This window comes from Syngnathus leptorhynchus, chromosome 3, assembly GCF_054491065.1.
Source record: "Syngnathus leptorhynchus isolate UIUO chromosome 3, UIUO_Slep, whole genome shotgun sequence".
In the NCBI taxonomy this organism is placed as follows: Eukaryota; Metazoa; Chordata; class Actinopteri; order Syngnathiformes; family Syngnathidae; genus Syngnathus; species Syngnathus leptorhynchus.
This window is the reverse complement of record NC_141197.1, coordinates 10,921,549-10,935,013: the sequence shown is the minus strand read 5'-3', so window position 1 is coordinate 10,935,013 and position 13,465 is coordinate 10,921,549. Positions and strand designations below refer to the sequence as shown.

The window sequence follows — 13,465 nt, the reverse complement described above, 5'->3', positions numbered from 1 at the left end:
TTTTCTGTATTAGACAAGTCCAATTGAGGGTTATGAGGTATGCCACCAGGTCAAAATCAGTGCTGCTGTTTGCGCATGGTATTACTTTTGTTTCCTCTGGCTATATTCTCCTTAAGTCCAGTTGGTTAGCTTAGCACCAATAAGTACCAATTTCCTGTGAATTAAGTACTTTTGGAGTCCGACTTGCATCCTTTCTCCCGTTCTCATCAGTTTTTTCGAGCCGCTTAGGCTCCTGCTTGATGATTCTTAATGTACTTCCCATACTAGCCATGTTCTTTGGAACTCTGATTGGAAAAAAAACTCATATACATATAGTTAAGCCTAAAATTAACTATTCCCTTTAATTTGTGAATGAATTTTAAATGGGTTTCTTTGTGGAATGGTTACCTTGGGACTTAACGCCAAAATCTCTAGAAAAAGCAATCCACTTTTATGACAAAAGGTTCCATGTAAAAAAATTTACATGGACATGAATTTAGTTGTATTTCTATAGTGTATTAGAATTACTGTAAGAGTGAACTGATTTTTAATATCCCTTTTATGTCATAGATGAGGAATGAGTCCAAATTCAGAGGTATGACTATACTGTTGATAATAAAAACATTGACGTTAACACACATTCTATTCATTGAATAGTGTATGCGTCAATGCAAATTCATAAATTTGGCCAGGATAGAAAATCTCTTGTCAATTATTTTCAGTTGGCTCCTTTGTTTCAACAGTTTGTTCATTTCCAATGCTTCTCATTAAAGGCCAATTAAAAAGATCATAAAACCTACTGAGTTTCCAAAACAGATGGACAAGCTGCACATGAAAATGACAAAAGAAAAACTGCTGACAGGTGTAACAGTTATATGTCACTGAGGAGATATTTCTAAGCAGCAAAGAAAAAGGATTGGTTCTGTGTCTCAGCATGACCAGATGGCATTGAAAAATCGAAAGATTGTATGCAACATGTTGTGAATGTTTGTGATAAGCCTTAGTGTGATCTGGTCAAAATTGCAAGAGACAAAAATATGTTGCAAATAAATTCAAGACTTGCTTAAACAAGTTTGTCAGAGTACGGATTATATAAGGCTATTGGAAGCATGTGTCTGTCTTGACTATGGAGCATGGTGAAGTGAATGGTTTTGGCAGGTTTTTTTTTTTTTTTTGGCTTGGCACTGACATTTAACAGGACATGACTGTCTTTATGTAAAAAGTAATTGGACAGCTTACCCCTTTGTGTTCATCCCATCGATCATTCCCATGTGTTACATGCATACTCGATGTCCATTTAGACAGAACGTTTCTTAAGCTGAGGAACGCCTACCGGCAAGAACGCAATGTCTCATTTACCCAAACAGGCGTACGTTCCCCCTAGTGGTCCTGGTGTGTGTTGGGAGCTACAACAGAAATGCGTAACCTGTGACCTGCTGCGTCTTGCCCCACTCTCACTTGTCTCCTGTTGTTTGACCCACAGGACTGTTCCAGCTCAGAGGAGTACACGGTGGCTGCTGCACTGCTGCCACTGTCAACAGCTTTTTACAGAGTAAGTCGGTTCATTCAACACAGATGTGTGTTCTGCGTAAGGCTTCTGTTTCACGGATAATGCATACAAAGTGCTAAGGAGGCCTGTTGCGCCAAAACCACTTCCAGCCCCTTTACATGATATAGTGTTTGAACCTTTTAGACACACAACAATATTTCATTGTCACCATAGTATTAGAGATAGAGATAAATAGCACTCTTAAGAACTTTAACTGCATTGTGATGAATTCAATGTGTGGCTTCTTCTGGTGTGGAGGATAAAGAATACCTACTACGATATCGAAGTAGACTTCATTGTTGCAGCATTTGTTTTGAAATATCAGCGGCTTAGATGGTTATATCGCTGCACTGCAGTTTACATTATCCCATCTATGGCCATTTGCACAACGTGTATGTCCCGTTGTTCAGTTGGACAGTAAACTCCAACTGAGAGTGGCCAAGGCCTCTTTTTTGAAGAATTCTTTACTATCTTCCAAAACGCTGCACTTGTGGCGAAGTTTGCTGCCTCCATCTACTGTAGTGCTCAAATTTTTGCGGCCAAATTCAAGCTCAGAATTAGCAGGTTATAGTGCCTGTTTTCTAGCCACTGTGAGAACTGCTGCTTTCTGGTCCTTCGACATCATATAGTGAATCAGCAACATCTCTTAGCTTCTTCAACGTCACAAGCATTCAATTCTGAAGATTTTGAGTCAGGTAAAGCATACTTGTCCCCCAAGCCATTCTGTTTTAATTTTGTTTGGATCTAAAAGACACACAAGAAGTAGATGACTTAATGACTGACAGTTGTCTCATTCCTGCGTGGCAGCAAAATGCAGTGGTGGGCATTATGGCCAGGCATATTCACCGACAATATTCAATGACAAACCTTTCATTTGAAAAAAGAATAAATTTTTGACACAATATCTTAATCACTAGTTCACAGTGTACATTGACATGGTTGCAAAAAAAATTTGCTTTGTGTTTCTGTCTCACTGTAGTCGCCACTACTCGAGACTGTTCAGCGTTTGCTTTGTTTCCATATGTTGACGCTTAACAGATGATCTTATTGACCCACATTCTCCGTTCATTCCTTCAACGCCTCTGCTTTTCACCCTGACTCATCTAACATAATGTATGTTGCACATGCTTGTTCATATTTGCAACAGAAGTAAGGACAAACCAATGTCCCAAATCTGCCATTGTATTTTGCATACATGGTACCAGTTGGTAAAGTTCATCGAGGTTTTCATACAACCGCAGTTTTGTTAAATGCATTGTTGAGCTGCACAGTTCCTCTGGCCTTTGTTATCGGGAGATGGATGGGGATCACTGACATCTGAATTGCTTTCTTTTGCATAATATTCAATCTATTTGAATGTGCCACAGTACAAGTCTTTATCCTAATAGTGGGATAAAAGAAATTTGGTGACCTTACACACTCTGTTGTTAGATAGGGCAGTGGGCTGGCCATTTTCCTGTCACGGGGAAAGTGATGTACTGGTTGACCCTTGTATAACTCCAAAAATGTTCAACTTCTGGTTTATTTAATCTGTTTACCTTATTTCGGAACATTTACATGACTTGTACATTGTGTCATTACTATTACGCAGTTATGTTCTGTCAGTGGCTTTGTTTATGATTCTGACTTTCTGCATCGTGTTTCTATGAGGTTATTTTGTTTTTGTACACTACAGGAGATTGATTCTGTGCATTCCGACAAAAGATGAAGAAAAATACTTTAACTTTTACTCCAGTTTGGGAACAATTCTTTGAAAATACTTTTTCTGCCTCCAGGCTAGCAACATATTTGTTTTGACTCAACATTTTCAGCGATGTCCAGTCAGGCTACTTACTACTTGAACATCACGACAAGATCCCAGATCCTGATAGCCCCTTTACCTCTTACCCACACGCAATGTGTCCCTCCTTAGCTCTTTTGGTGTTATTTTTTATTTATTTTTTGGGGGCTTGTTTTCACCTCTTTCTCAAACTTACATTCCACCCTTCACGAGTCAAGCGTCTGAGCCAAATGGGTCTGATAATAGTATCCTCCTCCTTTTCACTTGAACTTGATTTCCTTATTTCCTTTCCTCCTCCCTCTCTATTATTCTCCCTTTCACCATCTCATTCTTTGCCATCTGTCTTGTGAGTGTCTCACTGTATTGGGAAGAATTGACCTAGGTCGAAATGACCTGCACATATCTGAAGAGTCAGAAAAACACAGCCAAGCTGAGTGTAGACTACAAACACCCCCGCGCGCAAACATGCTCACACATCTGCATTTAGACACAGCATATAGCAGAGAGCTTTTGAAAGCTGTTCATATTCACCTGTTTGTTTGGAATAGTGTTTCTTCCATCCTTATCGCTTGAATTCAACTTGTCTGTGTAGAGTCTAGACCATGACGCATTTCTCTCCCGCATGCATTGTTAGCTTTGGTCACAATGAAGTCTTCCCTCAAATCATTATTGACCTCACAATTTGAGCTCTCTTTTTTGGAAAGAACTTCATAATGATATATTGTATTAGTTAGACTGATGACAGGATATTTTTTGTTGCCATCAGAGTTGCGTAATGGAAAACAAGTCATATTACTCGGTGTATTTATTTAAGGTGATATGAATTGCTCTATGAAAGAACAGTGAGTGCCGGTGTATTTCTGAAAGGGACAAAATATTCCAGAGACGGAAAAAGTTCTAAGAGCTCAACATTTTGGACTCCTCCTGACAGTCTCCTGTCTTGCTTGCTTTCCTGTTTGTAAGGTACTGATGTGGGGTGGACTTGACCCAGTAATTTGCCTGTTTGGACAGACTTTCACATTGCCGCACTTTTGACTGACATTATAAATCACGGGTGATTTTCCACCTTCTTTCAAAAAAAATCACAAAAGTTCTCACCTTTGTGTATGATTCCCAAAGAACATTTCCTCTGTTTTGTAATGTAACACAAGAGAAATGGTTGTGGTTTTTTTTTTTTTTTTTACTCTTAAGAGGCTCGTGATGTTTGTGGTCATCTGCTGAATTTTGGTCATAATTTTGTTCGTAGCTTAATTACAATATTAGTGTTATTAATGAATTGAAAGAACTTGGCTCCAGAACAGGCCATGTGAGGAACGTTATGTCAGGCAGTCCATCTTGTGGCTTTGGGCTTATCATCGAGGGATTAAAGCTGTTTGTGCTGGTTCTAATTATAGCAACCATCTCCAATTCTCATACTTGAGGATAAACAATAAAGTGCCGATTAAAAACTGCTTAGTGTCAATTCTTGGTGGGAGGGAATCAAAAGCTGGTCTAAAAACAGCGCTGGGTCTTCCAATATTTTCTTCACTCAGTATAAAGATAAAGTGTGATATTTTATTTACACGTTGTCATAGCTTACATTGGAGTACCATATTTTCCAGACAATAAACCGCTATTTTTTGCACAAGCTTTGAACCCTACGGTTTATACTCCAGTGCGGTTTATCTATGGATTTTCTATTATTTTTATGATAGTGTATGATTTGTGCATATTCTCTTGTATAAGGAAATTAAACATTAGCACACCTGCGGCTTATAGTCCAGTGCGTCTTATACATATATGAACAAAACGAGATTTTTCCTGAATTTTATCTGGTGCTGTTTATAGTCCAGAGATTACGGTCGTAAGCAGATGCCGAGCATTTCACATTCTCTTCCTGGATTGTTTTTGCACGTGCCTACTCTTCACCCCCCTTTAGTGAAACGTCAAAACAAAACATTTACTGTTTCAAAATACTCAGAACAAAAATCAAAATGTTGCTGCTTTAAATGACCTTTTATCTTCACAGATTCCAATTTGGAAACTGGATTGTTTTCCCTTGAAGTCAGGGCTAGTTTGACTCTTGTTTTTGTGCAAAGTGGAAAAACAAGTGCAGCTGTCAGTGTCATCACATTGAAAATAAATTAGATACGAGGATGACTCTCATCATCCGTTCACTTTCTGGTTTCAGGCTGTAAAATTTGATGCAATCCCGAAAGGCTACTTGAGTTTCTGCATGACACAACACACGTTTTACTTTACTAATTTGTGCGAGAATAAAAAATTATTGTTCAGTGGTTATCAAACAATGTGTGACTTTACTGAATGTGTTTGTAGTGGCTGAGTACATTACAGGCAGTTTCCATTATTTATTTTTTTCTGTTTCATATCACTTCTTCATATGCCACTGTAAGAATAAAACAAAACAAATATACAGATTGTTTCTTTTTGTCTTTCAGAAACTGGTTGCTGGGGTGAACCAATTTGCCTATACCTGCATCCAGGACCACTCCATCTGGACCAGCCAGCAATTTTGGGAGGCCACTTTCTACAGCGAAGTCCAGTGCCAGATCCGAGCCTTGTATCTCAACAGCCCAGAGGAGAAGTGGGGCTTCCTTGCCAGACTGAAGGTAATAGGATTAAGTGTACTTAAAAAAATAAATATCTGGTTATATTCACAGCCAATTGAGACACGGCCTTTGATTGAGTTCTGTGTTGTCTGCAATCTTTTTAAAACCTGCTAAGTCAGAGCTTTTTATGAACTTTCAGTGGCTCTCAATCCGCTCCAACGTTTCCTCTCCTACCGCCATCTCTTTCCAGGATGTGGGCATAGCGCCTGCAAAAGACGAGGAGCAGACAGCAATGGACCTAGCTGCCGAGCAGCTGCGCTTGTGGCCAAGCCTGAATAAAGAGAAGCAGCAGGAGCTAGTGAAGAACGAGGAGAGTACCATTTTCAGTCAAGCCATCCATTACGCCAGCCTCATGGTATATCTGCTAGTTCCTTTGGATACCAGCAAGAACAAACTACTTCGCAACACGCCCGCAGCTGACTGGGAGAGCGGCAGCAACAGCATTGTCACCAACAGGTCAGCAGGGAAAGCAAAGGGGCTTCGCTTTCTTGAGGCAGGGCATTTTTTTTATAGCATTACTATTGAAAAGCAAAGTTAGATTGTACCTGCTTATATGATGCAACATTTTCCTATTTCAAAAACCAGCAGCACGCATTACAAAGGGCGGCGGAACCTCATCGATTAAATGATGAGTAATGATGATCAATAATCATTTTGTCTTCATTTTGGAAATTGACGCAACATATGGCCACATACAGATTATCCTCAAAATATGGACCAATTTAACTGGGTGCTATGTAAGGTACATTTGCATATCAATTAGGTTTCATGATTTGGAGGTGTTCACGTGTTGCTAAAGTGTAGTACTTACTGTATGTATGCATAACTTAGTTACATAATTTAAAGTTATGTCGCTCGCATGTTGCTTGCCATGTATCGAAACGGAACGGAATATGTCTCCTATGTTTGTTTCGCATCCAGCCTGAGATGCATTCAGGATGTTGTTACTGCACAAAATAGAGAGGCTTTCGACCCTTTGGGTGTCATTAATGGGCCCACTCAACTCAACCCAAACAAAATAGCAGTGATTTCTCTCCCTGAGCTCTGTGAAATAAATTACTTCAAAATGACTAGCTTGTTGCCAAAATCCCCAGATGAACACAGTGTTCTAATTTTATTTGCGGTATATAACTATTTTTTCACCAAAATGTTGGTGTATTCTCAAAACTGCTTCTAAATTCAAAATTAAACTTTATTCTTTGTATATAATTATATGAGACAACAGCTGCAAAATTGTTAACGTAGTCATTTTCTTTCATTGTTTTTTGCATTGTAGTTTTTTTTTTATAGAAGACATTTCGACCCCACCACTCACTAGTCAGGATTGCAGAAAGCTGATTTCTTCATATGAAACATTCTCTATGGCTCATAGATTAATCCTCATTGCCTTTGCCTGGCTCACTGTTTTCTAACCACTTCTGTCAGCACATAGCTCTCACATCTCCCAATGGGCGCAGCAGCTTGACCCGTTACACGTTCTTGCTTTTCATCATGCCATTTATCATTCATAGCATCGCCGGCAGCGTTGCTGAGAGCTTCGACACAGAAAGCGGTTTTGAGGATTCGGAGAATAGCGACGTGGCCAACTCGGTGGTCAGGTTTGTGGCTCGCTTCATTGACAAGGTGTGCACCGAGAGCGGAGTAACCCAGGAACACATCAAGAACCTCCACAGCATGATCCCTGGTACGTCACAGACACTGTTCATTCACGTAGATGCTGTCCTAATTCCCTCAGCTTTGTGCAGAGTAACTCCTGCTGGTGTTTATTCTCAGCAACGCCGACCTCTGATCTGATTAACTCCTGACACGTTAAATGGCCTTAAAACTGTTTGTACAAATGTGTGCAAGCACATGCGTGTCTTTGTACGGGCTGAGTTGGCATGTGGACACCCGGTAACCTCATCTTGCGACCTACAGGCATCGTCGCCATGCAGATGGAGGCTCTGGAAACAGTTCACAGGGAGAGCAGGAGATTACCGCCCATTCAGAAGGTGTGTGATGCTCTACATGGTGACATGCTTGGAACAGCAGTTTTAAAATGTCCAATCACTCTTCCCAAGACTGTCCACAAAAAAATTCACTGTTATCCATATATGGACACAATTAAGGCAAAACAACAAAAGTGACATTTTATACAGATTTTTTTAAATATTCATGCTTACATTCACATGAATCCGTCTATTGTGACATTGTAAGTGATCTAATTTTCTTGGCGAGTGGTTTCAAACTTTGTGTTTGTTTCAGAACCACTTTTGCTGAATGAGAGAAACAACAACAAAAGAAAGTCAAATCTTAAATTGATAATATATGGCCTTTTTTTATAGACCGCTACAGTTTGTATTCTCTTCCCTGCTTATGTGTAGCAAGTGGAAGATTTCCAATGTTTTCAAGTGTACTTTTAAATATTTGACTTGGTATTTTGAACCCTGCTGTGTTTTTATTGTGTCTGCCAACACTTGGTAATCCTTGTTACACGCACTCATATACACACAGACAAACAGCATCCCAGTACTGCCTTGAGACCAACCTGGAAGTTGTGGTGAGCTGTCTGATGAACTTTGTGGCTCATTCCAAGCTGGATTGCAAGCTGCAAGACGCATGCCAAATACTAAAAAGTGTCTAAACAACAGTGGCACCGGCCTCATGACGAGTCAGATTAGTATTGGTAATAGCATCACTTTATTCCTGGAAGGAATAACGGGAAAACATTAAAGATGCAATCCAATACTTCTTTTAAACTTCTGACCTGGGTCAAATCAGATTATTGAACCAAGGTTTCTCTTCTTTTGCAAGATTCCGAGTTACTAGTTAAACCTGGACCATTCTGAAAGGGTCCCCATTAACTTGCTGAGAGTTGGCTTTAATTATGATGGTTAAAATTACCCCAGACATATTTAGCATAATATCATAGGTTCTTTCGGGTAGCCAAAAAAAAAAAAAAAAAAAAAAACTGCTGAGGTCAAACGGACAACAGCGTTATGAGACTGGTTCCACGGCTGCTGTGATCCCAGTGCGAGCTGCATATATTATCGATGTGACATGCTTGCATGTAATTCATGACCTACCAAGGACTTCATATGCTTCAGTGTTGGTGATTTTGATTGATGCCGTACCCTTTTTGGTTGCTAAGGTGTTGAATAAGTTGCAGCCCTATGTGGATTAGCCTCAATTTAACCAGAGTGCAAAATTGGGTAAATATCTGAAGCTGACTTGTTGAAGAGGTCGCTTATTTTGTCGGTTCCTAATCGAATTAATCATGGCCCATTTTAATGAGTGACATTTCTTATTTCATTTCATTGAATCAGTTTTCTCATATTGTTGAATTCTATTCCAATGTGGTATTTACCATCAGTACGACTCATTGCTTAAAAAAACAAAATGTATGCGTGCCTGTTTTTGAAAGTGGCATGCATGTGGAGCTCAAATATCTATCAAAGCGCTGTGATTTGACAATTGTTTTAATCTTCTGATACCGATATGCTTCGAGAGTTGGACTACCAGAATACAAAATGAAAAATTTTACATTTTGCGATCTTTCTGGCTTTAATTTTCAACATGTCATGTCCCGTCAGCCAAAGATTCTACGCCCGGCACTGTTTCCTGGTGAGGAGTTTGTGACAGAGGGGCTGAGGGTGCTTTTGGATCCTGATGGCAGAGAAGAAGCTACTGGGGGGCTGCTGGGAGGCCCACATATCCTACCAGCAGAGGGAGCACTCTTCCTCACCACGTACCGCATCATCTTCAAAGGCATTCCACACGACCCCCTGGGTAAGTTCACTCTGCACCAAATGAAACAAATGATAAGAAATACACTGTCATGGCCGTGTGCTATCAACCAATTCAAGTTGATAGGCCATTGCATTGCATCACTGCTGCACTGGCCATACTTCTTCTGCATGTGTCATTGATCGTCCGTGCAGTGGGGGAGCAGGCAGTGATCAGAGCTTTCCCAATGTCAACCTTGACTAAGGAGAAGAAGATCAGCATCCAGAATCAGCTGCAGCAGAACATGCAGGAGGGCCTCCAACTCCGTTCCGCATCCTTTCAGGTGATCACTACATCGGAGGTTTCTCCATACAGTGGTGTCTTGGAGATACGATTGACCGGTCTTTTTTGCAAGATATAAACTGGCGTTCAGGCAATTTGGGGGGGGGGGGGGGGGGCTTTGATTTGTGAGCACAAACTTGAGACATGAGCGCTCTTTGAGTAAATTTCTATTCTTATAATATTATTTTGTGCTTTTGGTTTGTTGTTAGAAGTAGGGGGTTGAATAGATGAATGGCATTTCAATCATGAATTGAGATACGCATGAATGGCATTTCCATTCATTTCAATCATGAATTGAGATGACTTGAGATACGCACGTATCTGAAGGCACCGTTGTATTTTTATGACAGATCTAACAACATTGTACATATAGAATTTTTATTTGTTTCTGCATTTGTTTATCTTATTATTGTTATTTTGCAGTTGATAAAGGTGGCTTTTGACGAAGAGGTGAGCTCGGAGATGGTGGAGATGTTCAGGAAGCACATACAGCGGATCCGCTACCCACAATCCATCTTCAGCTCCTTTGCATTTGCTGCAGGGCAAACTCAACTTCAACTTATCCTTCCAAAGCAAAAAGAAAGGAACACTGGCTTTAGGTTGGTGGTTGACCTTTATTAGAGTATTTTCAGTTATTTTACAAAACTGAATTTCGCTCTCTGGAGATAATAAGATCCAACAATTTGTTATCCTTTGAATGCAGCTGGAAGTGGTGGTGGTGGGGGGAACATGCAAGATGACTTGCTCTCTGCTTTGTTGTCGCTTCAGAACACTATCCAAAACTATTGTCAAGGGAGCCAAAAGAGCCAGCAAGATCACAATGGGCCGTGGTAGCCAGACCACACTGAAGAGGAATGACAGAGGCAGCAGAATGACCTGGCACGAAGATGATGATGTATCAAGTGAGAGGGGGAACAAAATGCATCCGTCAAGTTTTTATTTAAGCCCGACTTGTAATTGTAGGCTAAATGTCAAACTTCACCTCTGTATGTGTGATATAGTATCAGATGATGGGGAACCACCACCTTGCAGCACTTTAAGAGCATCTGAGAAGTCCACCATGGAACAGTTGGTGGAGCAATCCTGTTTCCGTGACTACCAGCGGATGGGCCTCGGTACTATCACAGCCAGCTCATCTCGCTCCAAGTCGGGCGACCAATTTAGGATCACGGCTGTGAATAGGCTTTATTCGCTTTGCCGCAGGTACGTCACATCTCACTCAAGTTTTAATGTTTCTTTTAAGTGTAATTCCACTTTCAGCCCTTAGATGACAGCACACTTTTGTGTATACAACTGTAAATTTGAAGATGAATATTGAAAACAGGAAATATTTCAAGATCAGTCTCATTTTTGCTCAAACAATGAAGGGTGTCACTCTGGGTTGAATTGATTCAATACATTTCAACCCACAGTGACACCTATACATGGTATATTTGCCTAAGATATATTTATTTGTCTCAACTTCAGTTATCCGGGTCTACTGGTGGTTCCCCAGGCCATTCAAGACAGCAGTTTACACAAAGTGGCGCGATGTTACCGACACAACCGTCTTCCTGTTGTGTGTTGGAAACATCCTCGCACTAAAGCTGTGCTGCTGCGCTCAGGAGGCTTCCACGGCAAAAGTGTGGTGGGATTGTTTAAGTCACAGAATCCCTCTTCAACAGGTGAGCCTCATTCTAAGCATCTACTTTTCCACGACCTGTGTTTATATCGAAAGAATCCAACCTGATTTGTTTGAGTCATATCTCCCAACCAGTAAATCTGATCCAGAAATAAATTTCATGTGAGCATTTTCAAGAATTTTTGGTTTAAGAGACATGTGTTCTGATCTAGCGCCTGCATCGTCCTCCGAGTCATCCAGTAGCCTTGAACAAGAAAAGTACCTGCAAGCCATTCTTGACTCCATCCCCAATTACTTCAAGATGAACGGCCATAGCACCTTGTCTAACCGCTCCATCGTAGGCCTCTCGCCAGGTATGTGGATAATCACGATTTACGGCCTCCCTCTGTAGAGATGAAAAGCTGTGTTTGTTGTGTCTTAACTTCATCATGCTGTAGAGTCCCTTTGACTTGAAGTTAATGACCTGAAAATTAATAATTGTGTTGTGTCAAAATGGTGCTTCAACCTGAACTGAATATGTCATATGACATCAGCCATGAGAAAAAATAAATAAATCAGTTGTTCGGAAAAAGAGGCCAACTGCATTGTTTTGACACTGAGAAACTGCAAGCTTGCACATTTTAGTATTATTTTGGTTCATTCCTGGTCTATTCTGCTTCGCCATAAATCTCCCGAGTGTGTTTTCCCGGGTCATTGCTTATTTTATACCTGTCTACTGTGTGTGTGTGTTTTGTATGACAATGAGGCACTGTAGCTGATATTTGGTACCATTTGGAAGGAAACTCGTACAATAAAAGGTTATACAAAAAGCACAGGTCACTGCCCGGCCCATCCATCTCCTCAGACTTGTTTGTATCCTCCTCTCAAACTGCTTCTCCCCCCCCTCACAAACAAGCAAATGCTAGATCGTATTGTTTCTCCATGTAACTTGTTTTTAGTGCTGCAGATATAGAACCAAATTTTCTGAGCCATTTTTGCCTTAACATGTAAGGCTTAATTGTTTTTCCACTTGTTGACAAAAGAGTGCACAGTTGACGTTTTGTCTTGTTCTTCTGCCTCAGGCAAAATAACAATCCTGGCTTGTGTTTGTCTTCCCCTTCTTGCATCATGTGTGAATGTTGTCCCCTCAGGGAGCGAGAGGAGAACATCCAGAATGCCAAAGATGGCGCCCGTCCATTTAGACATTCCCTTTTCAAGCAGCTTTACCAGAGGAGGTGAGGTTTTCTAAATGAAAAGGCAAAGATGCCAATTTGTTGTTTTCCCATCCACCGACTTGACGTAATATTACATCATAATGTACAGATTGCGAAATGTGCCGAGTTGACTGTACAATGACTTGTATTAGCCCGTTGTCAGATAAATATTACTGTAAATGTTGTCACACAAGAATGTAAAGCATTCAGAGGAGTCCATTAGCACTGAATATTTTGTTTTGACCTAGTGGCATTGTGCTTGGCGTCGGTGCATGTCGGAGGAGTTAGTCATGACTTTAGATCAAGGTCAAAGGCGAAAACACGTTCAGGCTTACTCTTCATCTTGGAACCGACTACACAAGTTTGTCTATTCAGACAGTTATAACTCAAATAGATGCTAACAATGTGTTTGCCCGTAAAGGAAGAGGGAGAGGAGTGCCAAGAAAATGTCAAAAACTAATTGGTTCCATTCATCTGGCATTTACAAACTTATGAAATAGGGGATTATATTGCTTCGGTCTTGCAGCACGTTCTTCTTCGAATCCAAACTGACCGCTCCAAAGGTGGCCGTAACCTTAATCGTCGCAGTGGGTGGCGCACGTAATCCACCTCCAATTAATCGCCGCGCTCCCACATTAGTTCCTTGTACATTGGCAGCATGACCTTTCCAAAAAAATGTATCCACAT

General features: G+C 40.6%; 1 protein-coding gene across 3 annotated transcripts in view; it reads left to right on the top strand.

The window, feature by feature from the left end:
• Nucleotides 1-13,465, top strand: part of sbf2 (SET binding factor 2) — a 60,950-nt gene that overhangs the window by 37,825 nt on the left and 9,660 nt on the right. For all 3 annotated transcript variants that reach the window (XM_085907286.1, XM_085907285.1, XM_085907287.1), the window contains exons 17-29: nt 1,463-1,531; nt 5,747-5,917; nt 6,108-6,373; nt 7,429-7,601; nt 7,835-7,908; nt 9,490-9,685; nt 9,838-9,965; nt 10,388-10,563; nt 10,733-10,866; nt 10,966-11,167; nt 11,432-11,628; nt 11,798-11,938; nt 12,716-12,799. In XM_085907286.1, the coding sequence (XP_085763412.1) occupies nt 1,463-1,531; nt 5,747-5,917; nt 6,108-6,373; nt 7,429-7,601; nt 7,835-7,908; nt 9,490-9,685; nt 9,838-9,965; nt 10,388-10,563; nt 10,733-10,866; nt 10,966-11,167; nt 11,432-11,628; nt 11,798-11,938; nt 12,716-12,799 (2,011 nt within the window). The remainder of the gene's footprint in view (nt 1-1,462; nt 1,532-5,746; nt 5,918-6,107; nt 6,374-7,428; nt 7,602-7,834; nt 7,909-9,489; nt 9,686-9,837; nt 9,966-10,387; nt 10,564-10,732; nt 10,867-10,965; nt 11,168-11,431; nt 11,629-11,797; nt 11,939-12,715; nt 12,800-13,465) is intronic.